Source organism: Durio zibethinus, chromosome 20, assembly GCF_047325235.1.
Source record: "Durio zibethinus cultivar Kanyao isolate XHJ-2024 chromosome 20, ASM4732523v1, whole genome shotgun sequence".
Taxonomy (NCBI): domain Eukaryota; kingdom Viridiplantae; phylum Streptophyta; class Magnoliopsida; order Malvales; family Malvaceae; genus Durio; species Durio zibethinus.
This window is the reverse complement of record NC_143181.1, coordinates 1,860,314-1,883,781: the sequence shown is the minus strand read 5'-3', so window position 1 is coordinate 1,883,781 and position 23,468 is coordinate 1,860,314. Positions and strand designations below refer to the sequence as shown.

The 23,468-nt window shown below is 31.9% G+C and overlaps 3 protein-coding genes across 5 annotated transcripts; all 3 read right to left on the bottom strand.

The window, feature by feature from the left end:
* Positions 1-717: 717 nt before the first annotated feature.
* LOC111314815 (calcium uniporter protein 5, mitochondrial-like) lies at positions 718-2,417 on the bottom strand. The gene is made up of 2 exons (XM_022916431.2): positions 1,794-2,417; positions 718-1,705 (listed from the first exon to the last, which is right to left on the bottom strand). The coding sequence occupies exons 1-2, from the start codon at positions 2,361-2,363 to the stop codon at positions 1,235-1,237; spliced, it is 1,041 nt and encodes a 346-aa protein (XP_022772166.2). The 5' UTR covers positions 2,364-2,417; the 3' UTR covers positions 718-1,234.
* An 8,065-nt stretch (positions 2,418-10,482) lies between these two features.
* On the bottom strand, positions 10,483-14,317 carry LOC111314814 (uncharacterized). The gene is made up of 6 exons (XM_022916430.2): positions 13,850-14,317; positions 12,328-12,454; positions 11,612-11,751; positions 11,404-11,466; positions 11,228-11,296; positions 10,483-10,895 (listed from the first exon to the last, which is right to left on the bottom strand). The coding sequence occupies exons 1-6, from the start codon at positions 14,051-14,053 to the stop codon at positions 10,824-10,826; spliced, it is 675 nt and encodes a 224-aa protein (XP_022772165.1). The 5' UTR covers positions 14,054-14,317; the 3' UTR covers positions 10,483-10,823.
* A 6,195-nt stretch (positions 14,318-20,512) lies between these two features.
* On the bottom strand, positions 20,513-23,074 carry LOC111314813 (uncharacterized). Of its 3 annotated transcripts, none has more exons than XM_089749659.1 (4): positions 22,908-23,074; positions 22,020-22,119; positions 21,629-21,932; positions 20,513-20,937 (listed from the first exon to the last, which is right to left on the bottom strand). In XM_089749659.1, exons 2-3 carry the CDS (start codon positions 22,065-22,067, stop codon positions 21,654-21,656), a joined length of 327 nt encoding a protein of 108 aa, XP_089605785.1. In that variant the 5' UTR covers positions 22,068-22,119; positions 22,908-23,074; the 3' UTR covers positions 20,513-20,937; positions 21,629-21,653. The 3 variants fall into 3 exon arrangements, with proteins under 3 accessions (XP_089605785.1, XP_022772163.1, XP_022772164.1); XM_022916428.2 differs by having other exon boundaries at positions 20,513-20,868; positions 22,908-23,064; XM_022916429.2 differs by having other exon boundaries at positions 20,513-20,865; positions 22,908-23,064.
* Positions 23,075-23,468: the final 394 nt, after the last annotated feature.

Genomic DNA, 23,468 nt, shown 5'->3' with positions numbered 1-23,468 from the left:
GAGGTCAAGTGGGCACCAAACTCTAATCATTTTCTTCTATACTCGATGGAAATGGCCCAGGAGGAAAGGGTTGAAACATCTTTTTCTCGAGAAAATAAAGTGAGCAGTCAGAGTTGATTTTTTTTGTTTTTGGGCTTCCAAAATAAGCAGTGGTAGAGATCTTGAAATCTATCGAGCTTGTGGATGTGAAATTTTGGTAAGAAAAGCAGAAGGAAATGATGGTCGTTAGGTGAAATGGTGCAGAGGACAGCACTCATTTGAAAGGAACATGAAAAACGTCTTGCATTGTTGAAGAGTTGCCATTAAGCAGGCCATCACCCTCTTGGACCTCGATTTGTTTGTATTAGCCCATGTCTCTTTTGTCAGATTGAAGCCCATTTCTCTTTAACCCTGAAAGTCGGTAAAGTGCATGGCATATGGTCCATGACCATATAGAGAACAAAGTCCAAAACCCAACATGTGAATCACAGATTACATATTCTAACATATAAAGAATCATTTTTTTTAGTTGGCAAACAATGATTCTTTTTATGTCAATTGCTTATTCTGACATATAAATAAGTTTTTTTTATTTGGCAAACAATGATTTGTAATTTCGAAATTATTTTTATTTTATGTTTTAAAAATAATCATCATATAAATCAATTAAATTAAATTTAGAATTATTTATTAAATCAATATCCTTATCCTTATCATTGAAAAATGTGAAGTAAGAAATTGAATTTGAAATTACAAAAAATTCCATTGTTCGTAGAAATTTTAGTAATTTTTCACAACCTCCCTTTTCACAAGAAAAGAGTGGACCAGTTTACAGGATCGTTTGAGAAGGACCTAACCCAAGGCCTGGCCTAAAAAACTGGGATTTCAGGTCTTCAACCCCACCTACACATGGGCCTCATAGAAAGCCAGTTAGCTCATCTCACTCTATATATATATATACACAACAACTTAAGGCTTCTATTAAATAGATCGTTGGGCCATACAGCCATAGCCTTTTCTTTGCTGTACAACTAAAGTAATGTTAAAACTTTAAACTACCATGCATGTGGATCTTGCTTCTTGCATTCGATAACGTTTGAAAATAACTGGTCTGGTCATTCGATACTTGAAAGGAAATTCTCATTCAAATATCAAAGCCCCCGGCAATCCACATTATTATGTAATCAAAATTTTCTTCCGTGTTGTATAATTTTATTAGTACTAGAAAAACTCCACTAGTTGCTTTGCACGGGCGTTAAAGGAACGCCTCCTCTTCATGCTTGAAGGTGGAGAAACGATCCAAGTTCGGCAAGCCATTGGGATAAAATGCCTGGCGGAGTTTACTATATTTTTCCATATCAAAGCTGTGGGACTTCATGAGTTTCTTTTGTTTAGCTTTGAAACGGCGTTGAAAGTAGCCTTCAAAGGAGGGTTCTATGGAGGTCCTGAGGAAAAACCCGTAGGCCAAGGCGAAGTGAAGGGAGGTGACAAAGAAGCATATGGGCTCCATCACATCCCAACTCAGTTCCCAAAACGTAAGCCTCATGAATCCGAGTGTTTGGACCACAAGGAACCCCAGCCCACAATAAAGCTCACCACGAACCAGAGCCTTGGCCTTTTTGTCTATTCGAGCCTTTTGTTCCTCCATTTCTTCCAGCTCTCTTCTTCTTGGGTCATTTGGGAGTGCCATCGATTCAGAAATTATGGTCTCCATTGATTTAGCCATCTGTCGGAATATAAAAATCAATCAATACCCTTATCATGTCTTAATCATTCATGAACATTACGGCGATGGCCGGTGAGAAATTTTATACCTGTTCCGGGCGAAGGAAAACGACGTTCCCTAAAACGATGACGTTTCCTGACTGATCCAGCATTTTGGCGAAATCTAAAGCTTGAGCTTCATTTCCACATCCTTCAAGGCAGACTTGAGCAAACTCGTAATAAGAAATCGAACTCTTTGGAATCTCTCTTATCTTTGCTTTAAGCTTCTCGAATTGAGAAACCATCAACAGCTTCCTCGCATCTTCAACCGAAATCTTAGCCAAAGATTCGCCGGTAGTGAAATCCGTCGGCGGAGGTGGAGTAATTCCTCCCAACCGAAGGCGATCTCCGGAAACGTTAATGCCTCGGAGCTTTTCTCTCAGTTTTTCCCCGACAGGCACGGAGAAAATCTCCGAGAATCTCGGATACGTCTGTTCGGAAGCCCTCCGGTGGAAGAACCGTCGAAAGAATTCTCTCTCCCCGGAATCGGGCGAGGTCGCGTACTCTCGCCGGGGTATGTTGTGGAGTAAGATCGGAGAGTTTCCAGCCGTGATCAGCGGCAGTGTAACTGATCTGTAACCGCTCAACGGACAGCTCGTGAGCGTTTTCCGAAGCGCCATTTGACGAGGGAACAGAGAGTTCTAAACAACAGAGGATTCTGGGATTGTTGCGTTGAATGGGGCTGGTGGGGGAGGATCTATATTTATAGGAGGGTCTAGATGATACAACAATGTTCCCGAGCTACTCATTTGATAAAATTTGAATATAATTTAATTATTGCTGAGTCTAAATTTTGTTTGAGTAGTTTGATTTATTACTCCAGCTAAATTTAAATATTTGAATAATTTTTAAAGTTAATTAAATTTTTTAAACTTAATATATTTTTATTATTTTAGTTAAAAATTAATATTTTACTTATATATATATTTACATATATAAATTTGAATTGAAACTTAAATTTAAATATATAATCGAATTTAAAATTAAATATAAAAATTAAATTTATTTTTATTAAACAAATTTAATTAAATAAATTAAAAAAAATTAATTTTTATATCGAATTAAATTTGATAAATTCGAGTCAAATTTTAATAATAAATTTCAAATCAAGATTTCAAAATTTTTACTGTATTAACTTGATTAGACGAGATTATTATGTTAATTTATAATGTCCACAGTTTGAGGGGTGTTAACGACGGAATCAAGACCAAATTTGCTGTTATTTCTCAATTAGTACTGCTATAATTTTTTTTTCCAATTTTATTTACTTTCTTTAATAATAATATGTAATTTATGTTTTAGGGTCACTGTTTAAGATTCAATCAATATAATTTCATTTTAATGTATTCGAACATTTGATTAAATGATAAATTTACATAATTTCTGCTTCAAGAACGAGCTGTAATTAGATTTATCCCCCCCCCCCCCAAAAAAAAAAATTACTTTGATATCAATCACTATGGTGTATTTAAACATTTGGTTAACAGAAAATATATGGAATTTCTGAGTTTGAATAAAAATAAAATAAAATGTTACTTTGATTGTTAATAAAAATTAATACTTCATTTCTTTCTCTAATTATTTGGGTGTCTATTTGTGGTGAATGGAAAAAAAAAAAAAAAAGGAATAATAATTCATATTAACCTGGGCCTCATTCCTTCGCATGCCCTGCTGTTAGAGAGCTTGTGTTTTTCTCAATCCAACTTGTTGCTTAATGCCAAAGAGCATGTCTCTGGCAAAGAACATCGACAGTTTGGCTTTGGGTTTTCAACAATTACAGCTACCAAACGCAAATTTAATTGGTTTATATTGTGATGCACGTGCATATCTCCTTTAAAGACCGTTCACACCCATATTTGGATGATTTTCCCGGCTATTTTTCTGTCCCTTATGCTTGCGTGATTACTTCACATTTTCTTTGAGCAAAACTTTTTTTTTTTAATTATAAACATATTAAATATCATTTTTTAAAAATAATTATATTAATAAATTAAAATTTTAATTTGATGAATTTAATAAATTAATTCAATGAATGCTTATTTTTTTTCCTTTACGCAACTCTCTTTTTCTTAGCAACGGCTAATCAAGGCTATATTATTTGTGGCTTATGCATTGCATGCTCAAGGTTCAATTGCAAAGATATATGCTTTTCAAAAAGTTTTTTTTTTTTTTTCTTTTTCAAAAGCCTCTTAAAGGTAAAGCGGAAATACTTGTCTAAGATCTAAACTATTACTACTATGAATTAAGGATAAATGGTTTCAACCAAAAAAAATGAAAGATTATGGTAAAAAATAATAATAAATTAATACACAATTATTTTCAATATTTTACCGACATATTACATAAGTTTGGATCCCAAGATTTCAAATCAACTTAATATGTTAGTTCAAACGAAATAATCATAATGTCTTTCCATATTATATTTTGAAAGAAAAAATTTATTTTACTTTTTGGACACTAAAATATCGCTAACAAATACTAAAATAAACTAGAACTGGATTGCTTTTACATAAAAATTGACATGGGGGGCGGGTAGGGATGTGGAGATTCTTAATTCAAGTGGGTTAAAGATTCCTAGCCATGCCAGGGAGGTAGGGACGATTTCTAGCTACAGGAGATGATAGGCAAAACATCAGAAAGAATCCATGAAAGAATGAAAGAAATTCACCCTAGCTACGATCCTTTTTTAAGTCACTGAATAAGAATTAAAGAATTGATCAAATTGCGGTTGGAATCACAAATGCAGTCATGCTGTTGGATTTCCATCTGAGATATTCTTGGACACTAGTGGCGGTGGGAAGTCTACTATCCCATTTTCACACATGCAATGCGCATATCACCCTCACCTTTTTCCCTTTTTTTTTTTTTTTTCCTGGGCAAAATTTAACAGTATAAATAAACTCTTTTTCTTTGCAGTAAGTCAATTTTGGGTTTGAAACACTATCACGTTTTGTCTACGTATCTTGGCTGCCTTTGTGCCCTACACTAAAACAGACAGCATCCCATGTTAGAATTGTGGGCTAAATATCGGCTTGCAATCCGCAGCAACCATTGTGGGAACTTCCCAAAGTTGGGGGGTCTCTGTTACCTAGTGGAAATCCGCCACGGTACTGCACCATTTCCTCCATCGGCCACCATTAATGCTTACCATTTAATCATGCAACTAATTAATTTCCTTACTTGCTAAGAGTTAAATATATTAAAAAAGTGATCTGATTTGAACAAGCTATCCATTTTACAAGCTAAAATGATACTACCTCAAAGATACAATTCATCCGTCAAAAGCAAAAAAAAAAACACAAAAATTTTAAATTTAAATTCCTATGCAGAGTGATGTGGTAAATCTTTCTTTGGTCCAGGTAAGGTTATGTTATGTTTTGTTTGATGGAAAGTGACCTTAGACTAATCAATGACGGCATTTTTTGTGACAAAACAAACCCCTTCTTTTTTTTTTGCTACAAGAGCCACTCACTCAACCCCTAGTCCTTGAATTACGGTGTATTGGAACAATGACGCAATAACAAGAGGGAAGGCACTTGTCCAATCAATCATGCATTTCTTTCCAGATAAGAATTGCACCGTCCTTTGCTACTTGAGCATGTCTTTGTCAAATCAGAGATCCCATGGAATGTGGTTAGGCAAGAGGATCACCTGCAATTATTCATTATATTTATGAAAGCAGGTGGAGAGAAAGAGAAGATGCCCCTACCCGAAATTAAGAGTGGATTCCACTGAATTGGACGATGACATCATCTTGAGTGCCAATTGCTACATGTAGAAATAAACTCATCTGAATTGCTAGATGCCATCATATCATCTACTTCTTTGCATAATGCAGACCGCCTTCCTGAGTTATTAGTCAATTCAGCTTGTTGTATGATGGATTAGAACATTTTGATGTCTCAGGCACCGAAATTACCATTGAATATTATGTGCTTTCAAGCCACACTATCCCCTTTCGAGGCATAAAGAGGAAAGCATTGCTTTTAAGAAAAATTTGTTAATTAGAAAGCAATTGCATTATGAGCTTTTGTTTTGCTAGGCTTAGAAAGCATAGTAATCAGACTTTAATCACTGTCACATTGCGGGCAATGGGATCCCAACTTGATTGTAAATTGACAGGACTGAACAAAGCGGTATATGACATAGATTTAGGTCAATTGTCGCACTCAAAGAACCAGCTTCTGATTCTGAAGGAAGGCTCGCATGCTTCTTAGTAGAAATAAATGATATTTACGCATGAATTGGGATAATCTTTTGATTCTTCCAACAATGGGTTGATAAAGGGAACCGGCGTATCAGTAAAGATGGCCTCAAATCTGCCCCATAATTACCTACTATAGTTGAATTTATAGCAATGGATTCTCTCTCTCTCATTTTGATTTTGGGTGTCATTTCTTTGATAACAGAAAGTGACTTGAGTGAGATCACATATTCCTACATGTAGCTTTGACATTTTTTGTAGGCCGGTCGAATCCTTTCTTTAATCCAACTGGTAGCTTAAATATGCAGCTCCCATTGGCATATCGGATTTGGCGAATTAAGCCACCAAGGCTTTTCTTTTTCCCGTTATATTGTGCATACTTAAACTTACATATTAATATGATCAAACAAACCTCAATTAAAGATATTAACAAATTAATCAACATATAAGTGTAGAAAAGTTAACATGAAGTAGGTGAATTCTACCAAATAAAGACAGTGATTTCAATATAATTAAATTTGTTAACAATCACGTAATTTGTTAATAAAATGTTATACTCTTATTTATTTTGTTCAATCAGTTCAATATCTGACAATTTCATATACCAGAAAAATATAATCAAAGCATTTGTCTTAACACAAGGTTATATAATTCACCTCATTTCGCTCATGTTGTTTTAATTTGTAAAGGAATGTGCACAATTCGCTCATTACAGTTGTGTGAATGCTGTTGGGGATACGTTTACCTTTTGCATCTGAACCAGTCACCCGCTTATTCTTGTGCTGGTGTTTGAGGACAGCTTCCATTTGTCTGATTGATGAATCTTTATTTCTTGTAAAATTCCTTTCAACTTTTTAGGCGAATACAATGCTTAATATATATATCATCATTTGTTTCATATTTTCAGGAAGAGGAAGATATACTTGACCTATCTGATGACTTGAAAAGGGAATTGATTCATGTATCCTTTTCGTGTGGATATGCTTACATCATGAAGAATTTCCAACCAAAATGTTATAGGATAATCTTGGTTGCCATGTGGGAATGAAAGCTTTTTCAATTACTGTATAATTAGATTCTAAAAACTGCCTACTTTCCAGCTGAAATACAATAGTTAATTACCTTGCACAATTGGGTTGGTCCTTTCCTTTGTTTTTTTTTTTCCATGTAAATCAATTTCAGGTCCATAACCAACATATATTACTTTTCTTCTGTTTTCCTTCTCAAGGACTGAAAAAAAATCTATGGAGCAAACTATGGTTTATTCCGTTACTTGACTTCGAGATGAATATCGATACAAATACATATCTAACATAGGTATATTCAATTTTTTTTAAATTTGTTCATATGTTTGGAGAATCATACTTTCAGATTCATATGCGTTGAATATCTGTTAAGCATGAGTATTTAAAAAAAAAAGAAATCATAACAACATTAGTTCATTCATTATTGGCTAGGCAAAAACTATGAAAATTCGTAGAAGCAAGGAAATCGTAGATGTTGATGGAACTTGCAATGATCAACATAAATCATATTACTCGTAATGGACAACTTTCTTATTCAAAAAGCCTTCTAAATTGCTTCATGACGTGAGGGAAAGCATTAGCCAACACAGCAAAATTGCAAAAACGGAGTAGTTTTTAAATAGGACTCTAATGTTCATTCGCTGATTGATGCCATTTTTAGATAATGCAACACTTTCTAATATATAATTGACTTTTATTTCCATCTACCAGCATTAAAGAAAAGCTCACTTTATTAAAAAAAAATCGTTGCCTGAATGTAATACTCACGTAATTTCTGTTGATTGCAACCTGACCTTGAACTCTTTTGCTTTATACTCCTTGAAATTATTAACCAATGCTGTTGTTGTTGAATATAATAAGGGAAAATGGATACAGATCTTTTGACCAAATGACCTTCTGCCATTAATCTGAAAACAACAGTTTTTAATTTAAGATTACTGGGTGATTTGTTAATAGAGTGTCAAATTCTTAATTTCGGGTTCAAATTCTCACAATTTAAAGTAAAAAAAAAAAATTCCTACAATTGTGGGATCTGAGAATGAATCTTTGATTAAAAGAGGCTGAATCTTCTCTCTGTCTTTGAAGGAAATTGCATCACAAATTCAATAATGGGAAAACTTTTCCAAAATACGGACAATGAAGACGAAAATGGCAAGTGAGGGTGGCACAAGACAAGACCTTCCCAGTGCTAGCTGATTGTCGAGATGTTGTTGAGATGAAAATGATGATTATGGGTTTGAAATTATTGTCGAGATGGAAGCTAAAGAAAATGCAACGTTTCGTTTGTGGGGGCTTTTGATTCATGGTTCAAAAGAAAAAAAAAGGGAAAAGAGCCTGAAACGATCATAAAAAACTATAATATAATAAATTAGATCTAATAATTCGTACTGTCATATCTTATAAAATATTATATTTATATTAAGTTTTATAAGTAAATAATGTGTCATATCAACACAAAATATAAAATATAATTTTTTTGATTTTATTAAATTTATTTATAATTTTTTAAAAATTTTAAATCATATTATTTTTATATCATTTATTTGTATTATTTTTATATCATATTATCGTATCGTGTTTCAAACTTATGACAAACAATAAAAAAACTTTTTTTTTTTTTTGTTTGATGATGCTTTAAGGCTTCTAGCTTTTGCTTTGCCATCCATGTGTAATGCAAAGTAATCAGGCATATGATTTGATCCATGAAAATTTTGAAATATTTTAGAGTTTAATATGCGTCCATATAAATTATAAGGGGAACCTATTTAAATTGAAGCATGATATTTTATACAAAGTTCATTGTATTTAATTAGACCCGACTTACTTTTTTGTTTTACAAAAGTCATCTATCTTGTGAAAAGAGAAAAAATTATAAATCATGAAATTTGAATTTCAAATTTATTTTGTATCACATTGATTGTTCCATATATGACTTGCTTTTCCTTATCATGCTAGTTAGTCCATTTTGTGTCTTTCTTGGGCATATTGATTCACACTTGGGCTGCTCAATCCACTGAAATATTGCTTGTCGATAAAAAAATAATAATAATAAAAAAATCTTCATTTACATTTCAGTCTGTGAAGATAAACAACGAAAGCAGGTAAAAGAAAAGAGACCATTTGTGTAAAATGGGTACTAACTTCAAGTGTGAGAAATGAGCCTAGCGGTGGTTGAGTGGGCACATTATAAATTTTTGGTGAAGGGCGGTGTTTCAAGTACAAAAATTTAAGCTGATGCGATAAAAATAGCAGGGCACATGGGGCCATTTCATGACTTTGAATCTAGCTAGCAGTAGTAGTTTTCTTTAGAACTTAAAAAACAGTAAAAATGGTTTAAATTGCTAACAATGCACAAATTCACCAACCAACTTAGTTCCAATGACTGAATTTCTTTCCCATCAATTGCTGGTGGGGCACTCAAATTCACCTGCATGATTACCCTTTTATTGGGCTTGTTTTGGTTAAGAATCAACAGCGAAAACCTTTGCCTTTTTTAGCAACATTGGGTTTGGAGTGTTGTTGGATTGGAGATAGTTAACTAGGGAAAACAAGGGTCCATTTGAGTGCCTTATTTGGCCTAATAAAGCCTATTAAATTTATTGTATTCCTAGCTGCAATGAACCATAAAAAGAAGCATATAATTGAGGACTATGAAGAGTCTAGAGCAAACCTTTCATTTCTTAGCTAAATGATAGAAGATAAATTGGGTTGATTTATATAATTATTTTTAAGTAAACACCGTTTATATAATATTTTTTAATATTATTATTTAATAATTTTAAATTTAATATTTGTAATTTTTTATTTTATTGGTTTTAAAAATAATAATAATAAAATAATTGAAACTTGAATGGTTCAAGTGGTTTCTTTGACAAGTGGCTAATGCGAAATTTCTATGAAAGTTTCGTCGAAGAACATAACTTGGTTTTTGTTTGCTTAATCGTCTTTTCTGGTTTTTTTTTTTTTGAGAGTCGAGGACGGTTAAAATAAAATGGACAGAAGATGGGTCCCAAATTGATACTGATATCTTACCTATTAGGACATCCTAGGACTGTATGGAACAACGAATGTGACGGATCTTTGCAAAGCTTAAATGGAAACAAAACAAAACATGGTGCATGGTGAAAGGAGGGAACTGATATCTTCTTCACCCACCTCTTAGGAGTTGGATAGCAACCTCTCTGTAAAGTAATGGAAATTTTACGAAACATTAAATCAGACTTTCTTCTATGTCTGGCCACTTTGTATTAAGCATGTGACTTCAATAATTCCATGAAAAATGTAGATACAATTAAAATCTTGCATCTTTTCTTCCTTTTTTTACTACATAAAAAAAAAAACTAATCGAATTAAGCTCCAAGTTCCTGTTCTTTCCGTTTCTAGTTTCTGCAATCAAGGTCCTGTTTTTCTTCCATTTTACACTATTTTCTCTCATATCTACTCAATTTTGGCAGATATTGATCAGCTTAATTCCCAACTCGAGATTTATATACAATAAAAAATAAGGGGTAGACAGGAAGAAATAAGGATATATATACATTTTAAGGAATCCACTTCCCACAAGTCAGCAATACATTCAAGCAAAGCTTAGAAAGGAAGCCACAAGGACTTCATACAGGTCTTGGAACCAAGTTTTGGATTATATCTACATAACTGCTCTAGCAAAAAGGAAGAACCTCTATAGCTTGGAAGTAAATATTAACCTACTTAACAGGGGGACCAGAACGATAAACAAGCCACGAATACATATGTTACAGATATCACTACCGAGGGAAGAGGACATTAGGATAACCAGTATCTGTTAGCGTTGCGAACCAAACACGAAAGCCTTCTGATAATTCTTCTCCAGGTCATTTGCAAACGGTCTTCAATCTCTTTGCAGCCTGAACAAATCCCACAATGACCTGCAGCTCATCCATTTGCTGTACCAACAGAAGGCATTTTTATCATGGAATCAGAACTTGTACAGAAACCATCAAATCTCATTCTTATTCAAAAGGATGAGAAAACCTATATCGCAATTGACTTAAGAACTAGAAACTTCTTATCATATCTAAGCTACAATTTATTTCCTTTTGAACTTTCAACAGAAAGTTCTTTTTACCAGTTAAAATAAAGTTGGTACTCAACCTTCAGTTAAAGGTGTTAGTTTCACAGCTCAAGGAGAGAATGCAATCAGGTGCACAGTTGAATGGAAGAAGAAGAAGAAGAAAGAAAAAATCAAGCAGAAGCTGTGAGCAATTGAATAAGTTACCTGTGACATGAAATGCCTCTGAACAACATCAACTAGTTGCTCTTTCGATGGATTGGGGAAGGCATCCACCTAGCAACAGCAAAAGCAATTACATTTAAACTTTCTTTTCTTTTGTTATAAATGTGCTACAGGTGATGCCGATAATTCAATTTAATGTTTCTCCATGAAAGACTTACGAGATTGAAGTGTCGCCAATATCTCCATAAAGCAGCCATCTCTAGTTTGCTGAGGTCAACTTTCTACAAGGGAGATATTATGCAAAAACAAAACCCTAATTAGGCAAAGAATAGATAGCTGACATAATTTTCCAATACCTTATTATTATGGCAACAGATCAAAAAGTAATTATATATAAAACCAAATATATCATAAAAATTAATTTACCATGGACCCACGGGGTGTGGAAATAGACCCCTTAGATTGTGAGTCACAAGAAAGAGACTTGCTCATAGTCTTGTGAGAAGACCCGGTCGATTTATGTGTTCTATGCCTCGATCTCTGGGACTTTTGAGTGTCATCAGATGCTGGAAATTGAGAGATAAAACAAACAGGATTAGAAAAAAAAGTGTGGTGGGACCAATAAAAAGATAAAGAAATTGAGACATTGGAGCTTTTAGAAATAGTGAAAGTTAAAGGTGAAGACACAATGGATCCTATGTACCAACTTCAACTACTTTTCATTAAAAGAAAAAATTATCATCCAAAATCATAATATCAAAAGCATTAAGTATGAGTAATAGTTAATAACAACACTAAGTGTTATTAGAGATGAAAAGCCATTAAGGATTATACCACTCCCCTTCCCAGACATAAAGGTCATACACACGACAAAGCATATGAGCAGCACAACATTTGATAGTGCCCCAAAGTCAGCACAAGTAAAAGAAATATCTTTTTTAATAGTGAAAATTTGAAAAAAATTCACATATATGAATGAAATTATGAAAATAGCATACAAACAAAGACAATTTAGACTCAAATAATGAACCCATTCTTGAATATTGTTTTTGGCTTTAAACAGCTTTACAGTTCAACCTGGAAACTAAAATATGGGGGCAGATAAAATTTTTGGAAAAAAGAAATAAAAAAAAAAAACTCACCCATGTCTGAACCATTCCACTGCATGTTTTCGAATTCAAGATCATCTTCTTCTTCATTACCAGTAGGAGCTTCAATCACGCTGAGGGCATTTCTCTGTAGCTTTACTTCTATGCCATTGGTAAGAACCTGTGGTTTTATTAATTAGACAAACAAATATCGCTATCAGCTACAAGGTAAATGGCTAATCCACTAATACTCTCCAAGAAGTGGATCCAGATGGAGACAATTTTCCAAATTTTTGGCACGAAAGAATATGAGGGGAAGAAAGATGAAAACAAATTAAATTAAACCCAAGTTTTGGGAAAGTATCAAGCCAAAATATATTAGAAAATTACAGGATTCTGATAAAACAATCTGTTAGAATTAACATTGTCAATTTGTCCTTCAATCCACTAGCTCATATTAAATCGAGGACACACATGTCTACAACACATATAACTCAAGGGGAAATCAGAAATCTATGAATTTGTCAAAACAAGTCAGCAATAATAAGGAAAAAGCAGCAAACTGCAGGAAAAAAATCCAGCTCCTTCTTTTCAGCTAATCAACAGTTAAAGAGTCGCACTTGAATCCAAGCATGATAATCATTTATAGCAAGCCATGAATTAATCGCATATTAAATCATGCGATCCACTAATCAAAGTTACAAAAATTGGAAAAACAAAGAACAAAAAAGAAAGGGGGCGAGATTTTCTTAAAAACCAAGGAAGCAGCGTCAAGTGAAGAAATGATTGAAGTTTTGAATAGCTGATGAACAGCCAAAAATCTCCAGAGATTGATATCTAAGCAGAAACAACATCAAAATTCAGAAAATAAGATATGGGTTTGTTATTGAGAAACACTCCAAAATCAATTACAACAAGATCCCAAGAAAACCCAATCATGCAATGGAAAAAGTAATCTCAGTATAAACATAAAATCCCTCAGAAATCTTATTTTTTTAAAAATGAATATAGCAATGCTTTCAAACACTAAGGTCAAGTACAAATTAAAAAAAAAAACTAAATAAATCTCAAAAAATCAAAATTCAATGTAAAAATGCCAGGATAGCATCATACATTAGCTAAAACACTTCAAAGTGCCAGATCCATAGACAGACACTTACATGCAATCAAAACCCACATCCAAAACCTCAAATTTGCAAGTTGTGACGAATAAAAAACCAATTATTTTTATTAGATAGAATGATAAGTATCTAAATTCAAGCAAATTTAGACAAGAAAAAGCCAAATTTGCAGTTTTATTCAAAATAAATCTTAGAAAACATGACATGCAATTGTATTGCAGAGAAAAAGATTCAATGCAAAATCACCCAAAAAAAAAAAGGAATATAACGGAAAACATTTAATCTTAAAAAACCTCAAATTGAATCTACATTACCTTGAAAAATCAAATTTGAATTCACTAAAACTTTAAGAAAATACCCACATTATAAACCAAAAACTAAGAGCATCTAATTTCCAGACAAAATCCCAAAAACCCATTTCCACCAAAACTTAAAAAAAACATCCAAAGAAGTACCAGCCAATGCCACCCGCCAAGTCCAACAGCCTTCTTGACTACGCCTTGAAGACCAACGAGCACCGATTTAGTACGGTTATTCCCAGTGACAACCACCTTAGTATGACGTGGCAGCACCGAGAGCTCCTCTTCACTACTGTCTCCATAGCTCTGTAACTGCGAGAAACCACCGCCATTGACGGAACTCTCCATTGCCTCCAACATAGTTTCACCAACAAAAAGAATTTCCTACTCAGTCAGTCAATCAGGTAGGTCAAACTCGGTGGAAATTCAGAGCCTCAACAATCAAAATTGCATTGGATCGGAAGATCATGCATTGGTGAATGCGTATATGGGATTTTCGTAAGCAAAAGAGAGAGAAATTAAGAAGAAATATGGGAATTTTGTGGAGAGAAAAAACACAGTTTAGAGAGAGAAAGATAAAAAAAACAGAGAGAGAAAATAAAAACAGAGTGTTTTTTTCGTAGTGAGAGAAAGATGAGAGTGACTGGGTTTTCTTTATTGGCTGATGTCCCTGTGAATCCCGACGACCCGAAATGGACCAATTAGAGAATGCCACGTAGGCATATGAGAGTTTTCTCGTTAATCATGCGCTACAGCTTATAGAGAGGGGGAGAGAAAAATAAATAAATAAATAACGCTTGCTTTGCGGTATGATTCGAATACCACTAGCGGTTTTTTTCCCCTCTTTTTTGTGCACTAAGGAGCGGTTTTGTTTTCGGGGCTGACCGTTTGACTAGCGGAGAAATGGAGTATTTGGGTATATGAAATGACAATATTGCCCTTCCTTCACATTTAAAATATTAGCCATAAAAAACACGAAATTAAAAAAAAAATGGAATTATGTTGAATTTTATTTTTCTAATTTTTTGGGGTTTGGACAGAAATGCTAACACTTTTGGACTAATTGGACTTTAATGATATTTAAAGAATTTTAAGACGACTTAGGTAATAATTAAATAATAAAACATTAAAAAAAGACTCTGGGTTGGAAGTACGAGATAGCCGTAGAACATATCCATCGAGGTAAGAGGGCTAAAACTCTAGCTTTAAGTAATCGCCTTTTGTTTTTACCATTTTGTTTAATTATTATATATTATTATTGTGTGCAACTCAAGTAAACAACTATTGTTTTTAATATAATAAGAAGGAAATTTTTTAATAAAAAGTAACTAGAGTATTATTAAATTTAGTCTAAAAAAGAAATATATATTTTTCTTTCATTTTTTGTATAAAATATTTCTTTTTTTCTTTCCATTTCTATCTCATTTTTATCAACAAAAAAAAAAAATTTGTCCACCTTTTTTCTTTCATCCCTTTCCTTCATATATTTTTGTTACACAATGTAATAATATTAGTATTCTAACTATTGTTAAAAAAAAATTACTATTGTGAATATAAAGGCAAAAAATATATGAATATTTTTATATAATAGTGAATGATAAATTTTAAAAAAGTAGCAATCATGGTTTATTTATATTTTTTTACATAATACATAATATTTTAGATTTTTAAAATTTAATTCGAATTTGAATGATTATTTTTTAAATTAATTTAATTTCAATCGAAATTTATGGGTTTTATTCAATTCGATTCATCGATTTTTAAAATTTTTTATATTTTATTTTAATAAAATTTTAATATATTTAAATAAATTATTATATAATAATTATTTTATTTTATAAAAACTTAAAATATATATTCAATTCGATTCGATTTTTTTAATTTTTCATATCTCGATTTAAAATTTGATCTAAATTTAATATATATATTTAATATCTAAATTTGAACAAAATCGAATAAAAAAAATTAATTCAAACAAAATCAAATCCAACAATTTTAAATCGATTTTTTTTTCTCATCCTTACGAGTGATACTATTCTTAAGGTAATTAATAAAATATTATTTTTGTTAAGAAGAAACAACTCATATGTAATAATAATCATATGTTGAAATGTTATTTTATAAGTAAGAATCAATCATTTCCTATCGAGATAATTATTTTCAAAAATAAAATCATAATAATAAACTCTTGAACTTTTATGACTTAGAGCGAATAACATCTTATAACAATCTAATTCAGTCATCCTTACATCAATATTGTTGACACATTGTATAATTTTTTTTTAATCTAAAGATTTTAAACAGAATACCTAAAAAAAAAAAGCTTTTTGCATAATAATGTTTGTGTAGCAACATGAAATTCAGTTTAAGTAAACATAGAGTCGGTTAGTTTAGTAATTTCATAAGAAAAAAAAAATCCAAATACACGACGAGAGAAAAGTAACGGAGGCTGAAACGTAACGGAAAGAAGAAATTCATAAGCGGGACCCACTTGGCGGGGGTCGCGCTACCTGCCGTCGGTGTTGTCTTATCCAACATGGGATACCTCCTCTCCTTACTTCACTTCCGTAAGTGAAAAAATAAAAAATCTAAAAAAAGCCCCTTTTTCTTTATCCTATTCCCACCCGATTTTCCCGCCACAACGGATCCATCACATCCGTTGATTCAATACAAAAATTGCCACTCCCGTCGGATATTTTCGGCGTCAATCTAACCGTCCGATTAAAATTATTGTCAAAGAAAATAAATAAATAAAGAGGACAAGTCCACACTAACATGTGTAATGATCACAAAGTTGAAAGAAGAGTGGACCTTTTGGGACACCTCGCCAAACCCCAAAAAAAAAAGAAAAGCAAAAAATTGGGAACAAGACAAAGAAAAAAAAAAGACTGCAATTAAATAATTAATTAATCAAAGCCGTTGATTTTTTGATCAGGATAAGATGTATGGTTTGGTCAGATTGTGATCATCGTAGGCATTGGAGCACTGAATTAAGATTAAAAAGATATGAGTGCTCTAATAATGGATGTAATCAGACAATAATATTTTTCTTTTGACTCATGGCTCAGGGCTTTTGCCGAGGACTTTGTTTTCTTGCTAAACATAGATAAATGGTCTTTTGTCTTTATTTTCGGCGACGATATACTTTATATCCGAGAGTTAGGATATTAATCAGCTTTTCTCTTTTTTAAGTAAGAAGCTTCTATAAAAATAAAAATATTATTCAATAAAAATAATTACATAAATTAATTGAATTAAATTGATTGAAAATGGTTTGAAAATTTCATATACATTTATTTATTATAAAAAAGATGGTGTTACGGGTTGAATTTAAAATTTTTATTATAGTGTATCATTGATTTACATGGGATCCATTCTTTGAATTAGGGTGTCTAAAAATTAAAAAAAAAATTATATACTTCCAATTTTTTATATTTTTTTGTTAATAAAATTAATAAATTCATTGATAATTTTTTATATATGTTATAAGTTAATACAAAAAAATTATGACCTGCCACTATCAATTTATGATAATATTTGTAAAAATTTATGTGTAAACCTTATGCATCATACAAATTTACAAGTGAAAGTCTTAGATTTTTTTTATATATATATACTTTGGTTTATCAAGATTTGATTATTAAATTAAAATTTTAATATTTTATTAACAGATCATGTGATTATTAAAACAAACATAAATTATTATGATTAATCATGAGATAGAATATGTTATTTCACATTAACTACGATAAAAATTTAAATTAATACATGTTTTTTTCATAATGATTTTAAAATTATTTCAATAAAAGGAATAAAAAAAATTTTTCTTTCAAATTGGTGAATGTTCTTAACCCATGGTTTTTTTTTTTATTTGTTTAAACATTTCGTTTCTTAATAAAAATACCAAAATGAAAATTTGATTAAAGAGTAAAGACTAACCCAACCACATAGCATTTGAGATCAAAATAAGTGTATAAATGTAGTAGACAACAATGTATATGCAGCTAAAACAAAAAAAAGGATAGCTTGTACAATGTACGGGAAGCGAAACAGCTAGCGAAGGATCAAAATTTTGGAAAAGTAAGGGTTTGGGAGTTGGGACAAAGGCGAGGGGGGGGGGGGGGGGGGAGGCAAATGCAAATGGGAAATGGACGCGAGAGCACCTGATAAGGCATGATATCAAAAGCAGACGAGACATTGGGGCTCCACCCACGTAACTGCTTTCCTGCTCACTTCCTTCTTGGTAACATGTTTTGCCCAAGCTTTTCCCGTCTTGACTGCCATGTGAAACCCCCCATGAAGTTGTCAATCAATGTCATTCGTCACTATTCACCACTCTTTATTAATTTCACATTTTTCTTTTTTCTCAAACATCTCTTTTCTATCCATGCTACATTTTCCCTCAGTTCCAACGTTTATATTTGCCGACGTTTAATTTCTTACATGAAACTCCTAGGAAAAAGTTACTAAAATTTGGTGTTTTAATTTTTTTATATTACTAAATGTTAAAGTAGTATTATTTCATATTTTATGAATATTTAATTTTTTATAATTTTATATTTAAATTAAGTTATTTTATTTACTGTCAATTAATTTTAAATTTAATATTTAACATAATATCAAATACAATATTTTCTTCCATCCATCTATACATAATAGGAGTTTGTTAAAATTATTTTTTTTCGCACCTAATAAATATTTAATAATTAATTTGTTAATATTTTTTTAATCTCTACCTATAATCTTATAGTTAGTAAAGTTTTTTTATTTTTATCTACACATGATAAGAATCTATTAAAGTAATATTATCTCATATCTAATAAATATTTAATTTTTTATAATCTTATAATCTTATATTTAAGCCTGTATGTGATATGAGTTTGATAAAGTGATATTATCTTATAATTAATAAATATTTAATATTTAAATTTTTATAATTTTATAATCTCATATTCAAATTAAACCATTTTACTTATTATTGATTAATTTAGAATTAAATACTTAATACCAAATCTATGAATTTTGTCAAATATTAATATGTTTTTGTTTTTAGAAATAAAAGGATTGAGACTCAAAACTATTTAGCATATTTAGCCCATCGAGAAAAGATCTCAACAAAATTAGATAGACTAACAGACAGGGCAGAAGAAGGTGATGACATATGCTTTTATTGGTGATTTGTGTAGTATAACATATTAAAATTTATATGTTTATATTATATTTTATATAAAAATTATATGTTACGATTTATATTGATATAAAAAATAAAATATAAATTTTTTATTTTGTTAAATTTATATATAATTATTATTATAATTTTAAATTATATTATTTTTATATTATATTTTAATATCATATTTATATCATATTATCATATCATATTTTAAATGACCTTACTTAGCTTTCACTTTTCCACTAGTAAAAGGCAAATATGAAGGAAGGTAATTCATGCAATATCCATGTAGACGATGCTACATAGTTTACCGGTTACTACCACCAGGTTGTTTTCCAAGACTGAATAAAAAAACCCAAGCAAAATCCGCACTATCTAGCTAAGGCTTTTTCTGATTTCCCTTTCTTATTGTCATAATAAAATAGAAAAAATTCACAAGGATTGCTTTTTTTTTTTTTTTTGGCAAAAGATATTCTAAGCAGTGCGCAGGGGCCACTAATACGAAGAGAAATCATAAATCGTGCATATGGACCAGGGTATGCTCCTTATTATACATACAATCACCATTGCTAGCACCCTCGTTGAATTATTGCTTTTTTTCCCCTTTTTCATTAGTTATTTTCTTAAAAAAAGTTACTTAGAAAAAAAAATATCGCAACTGAATTAAATCCAGACTTAAAAAAAAAATATTTTTTATTAGTATAGGATTTCATAATTTGACTTATAAAGATTCCTACATCTCTTTTACTCCAAAATCCAAATGTAATCAACATATTTAGATTATGCTTAATTCATGGAATGGGAGAGATTAATGTTGGAAAAGGGACAAATATTTTTATGTTCTTAAGAATTCCGCAAATCTTTGCTAGAAAGGAATTTAAGTAGACATGTGGGTAGAGGGATAAATTAGGTGAATAGTCATGTCTAGTTTTCCAAGTTTTATAATTGATGGTAGGCTGAGGTTAGTTAGGGTTATTTAGGATATGCTTTAATGTAGTGATCCTTACTTTGTAGATAAAGATTTTAATGTGGTCGTTGGTTTACTTATCCAGCCCCATCAGTTTTGGTAGCTACCCGAAACCCATTTTAGCATTTGATTGAATTACGAGGATTCATTCGCTTAAATAAAAAAATAAAATAAAATATATCACTTACTAACTTAATATAAATAATTACAAAACATAAATTTAATATAATTTTATTAAGTGATCAATGACAAAACTCGAATCTAATATTTTTTTATCAAATAAAATAAATTTAATCGATTAAATTAATTACTTATTATCACATTAAAAAAATATATATTTTGCGTATCAGAGACACATATTTTAACGCATACAACACTTTGATTGGTTTAGGTTATTTCTCCAGGCTTGCCTGCTGGGCCTTTGGAAAAAAAAAGTAGTCCATAGATGACGGCTCCATTATTCTGTTTTGATTCTCTGCATCTCTTACCTAATAATATGAGGCACTCTGAGCAGGGCATTTTGGACTCCCTGCAGCCCTTTAACCTTGAACAATCTCTGTAGCTGAACCCAAATTTAAACTGCTCAACACCAGCTAACCCAATTGGGGAAGAAAGTGATCAAAATAACCTGCCCCGAACTTGGATCCACTCATTTGCATTTTGGCTTAGATTTATCATCTTTGAACAAAAATTTCATTCATTTGTATAAGCCCTGACCTTGTAGGTGCTGATACATAACAGTTAATCTACAACAACATATGATATAATTAATCTACCAAATATGATGACAGATGATACAATTTTACTATCTTACAAATGCCTTATGTGAGAACTATCTAAAATGGCAACTTCTTTAGAACTTTTTTCATTCCACCAAGTGCGCTCGCTTCCTTCCACCTGCTGCTGCCGTGTAGCTCTTGGATGATGTGGACTATTTATGAGCTGATGATGATGATGATGATGATAATGGACCTTCACCCATTTGATCCCCTTTGACATGCTATGCAACCTAGTGGTTAAGATCTCTACTCCCTGCTGAAAGAGTCACAGAGTCAGCAGTTTTGAGGAATGTATCACGACCAGAGTTGCTTCCCTCAACACTAACTACAGATCGTGATAATAAATCAAAGATCAAAACTTTTGCATATCCCATGGGAAAAATTCATCATAGCAATTGATTAAGGCTTAAGTCAAGGAGGAAATGGGAGAAATACTGGTTTGACCTTGATAAATTATGCACGCACACATGCATTAACTTTATACACAGCAGACAAGCAAGAGCTATTATCATGCATAGACATTCCCAGAAGTAAAAGACAAAACAATATCTAAAATGGCAAGCCACGATAGTAGCTATTGTCTATGGTTTCTTCTATTAAAATATGTGTATGGATTGGTCTTGGAGGGTTAAATTTCAATCACGCTAAAGAACTAGTAGACTAGGCTTTAGTTAACATTAGATGCATCATTCCTTAAAATGGCCTTACATCTTTCATGATTTTGCCACATATTCAGAAACTTCTCTTTTAATGATGTTTCATCCCATTGGGATATTGAGAAAAGTTTTCATTTATCTTATATTCAACTGTATGAGAAAACTTGATTGTGGGTCAGAAAATATGAAAGTTTTAAGCGGTTCAGTTATTCAGGCTGGTTCTAGAGAAATATATAAATTCACAAACAGTTTCAGATGCAAGAACAAGTAACTTCGATTTTTAGGAATCGGAACATATGATATGGTGCGGAAAGAAGATGGAAACCAAGGAGCCTCTACAAAGTAAGAAAGTTGACATACCTAAAGTGGTTGGAACCATAAACACCTAGTCTGATTTGTTGGATGCAGAGACATTAAGCTTTTTACATGCATCATTCTGTTCTGAAATTGGGTCCTCAAGGTCTTGCAAGAGAGCAATTGAATCAAAACATTCATTTGATGAAGTGCTCCCGGCGCTTGAATTTCTTGAACTTGAAGAAGATGCTGGGTTATCCAGATCCCGCAATTCCAGAAAGTCACCTCCTGAGAAAATATCGATTTCAGCGAGGTTCTCTCCCTGATGCTCCAGAACTGGAAGTCTCTCTGTCTCATCATGCCTGTTCACCTACAAATAATGGCTATACCTCAAATACACAAACAGAACAACACCCAAATTTAATGATTTAAAAAATGACAGATAACAAAAACTCACCCTCGTTAGATTCTCTCCTGATGCACCTTTTCTTATTGAATTGCCCATGGCTTTTCTAGATCTAGTTGCGTAGTGGATCTTAGCTATCTTACAAGAAATCCTGACACTCAAAACAAACTCATCTGTTTGATTTCCAAATTCTAATAGTCATAGAAAATAGCAATGATAAATGTAACCATGTTTTGTCCAAACAAGAGATTTAGTACTATAATTTTAAGCATGTAACTAAAGGCAAGAATTTGACTAATGGTATAATTTTAGTGAGAACCAGAATCTGATAGCACGTGTACCGGTCATCAAACAAAAATTACAGTTGCAAACTCGATTGGGAAATCCAAATCTTTAACATCAAGCATCATGATCCAATTTTACACTAAAAAATCAATAAAATTCCAGCATGTATGTAAGCCTATAAAATTTTGTTAGTCATTCCTGATGAGAAATTATGATTGTTTGCCGTATTTGGATAGACAAGCTTAATTACATCAACCAAGTAGTTACAAACTTACAGTAAAGCAAATGTGAGGAAAACTTTAACATAAGTGATGTCTTGTCAGCATGGAAACAAAACAACACCACTCCTAGAAGAACAAAGAAAGAAAGAAAGAAACGAAAACAGTAACATACTTCACCCATATAGAGCATGACGATTAACTTGTTTGACATCAAATTCATTTCCATCAAAGAGAAACATAGACAAAAAGTTAAAGACAATCCCGTTTCTTATCAACCAATCAGTCGTTTACATAAACAAAAAAAAAAAAAAAAACCCAAACAACAGAGACAGAAATACAAGATGTTATAAACCCACAGTTGCCATCAACGAAATAAAACAAATAGTTGAATGAAAAATGACGAACAAAAAGAGGAATTTTATAAGTTTCTAACCTTGAAACGATAGGAGGAACACAGTGACTCGGTGAGTCAGTTTGTTAATTTGCTCAATCCACAAAGTCGAAAGAGCAGGGGAGTTATATGTGAGAGGTTCACCTCCAACCACAAAAATAACCAGGGTTGCGCGCCCACAGTTAACAATGGAACTTTGAGTCCAAGATATGACGTGGCACTCTGTTATTGGCTGAGCTCATGTAATCGGGTGGTAGCAGAGGGACATTATTGTTAAAGATAGTTAATTTGGGCCGGCAAAGAAGCTTCCTTGTTCCGTTTAGACTCTCAAATCAAATTAAAAATATGGCCTTGACATTTGTTTTGAGTCTTTTGACTTCGTCAATTCCAAATTCATTAGGATTTGGCAACTTTGATTCGTGGTTTTACTAACATGCAATAAAAGCAACTTACATGATCACAGGATTGAGAAAAAAAAAATGACAAATAGAAAATTAATTTATAGTTATAGTGTTCGCTTTTCAAAATTTTTTTTGTTCAGTTCGAATTATATTTTAATATTAAATATATATTGTATTTAAATTGAATATTAAATAAAAAATA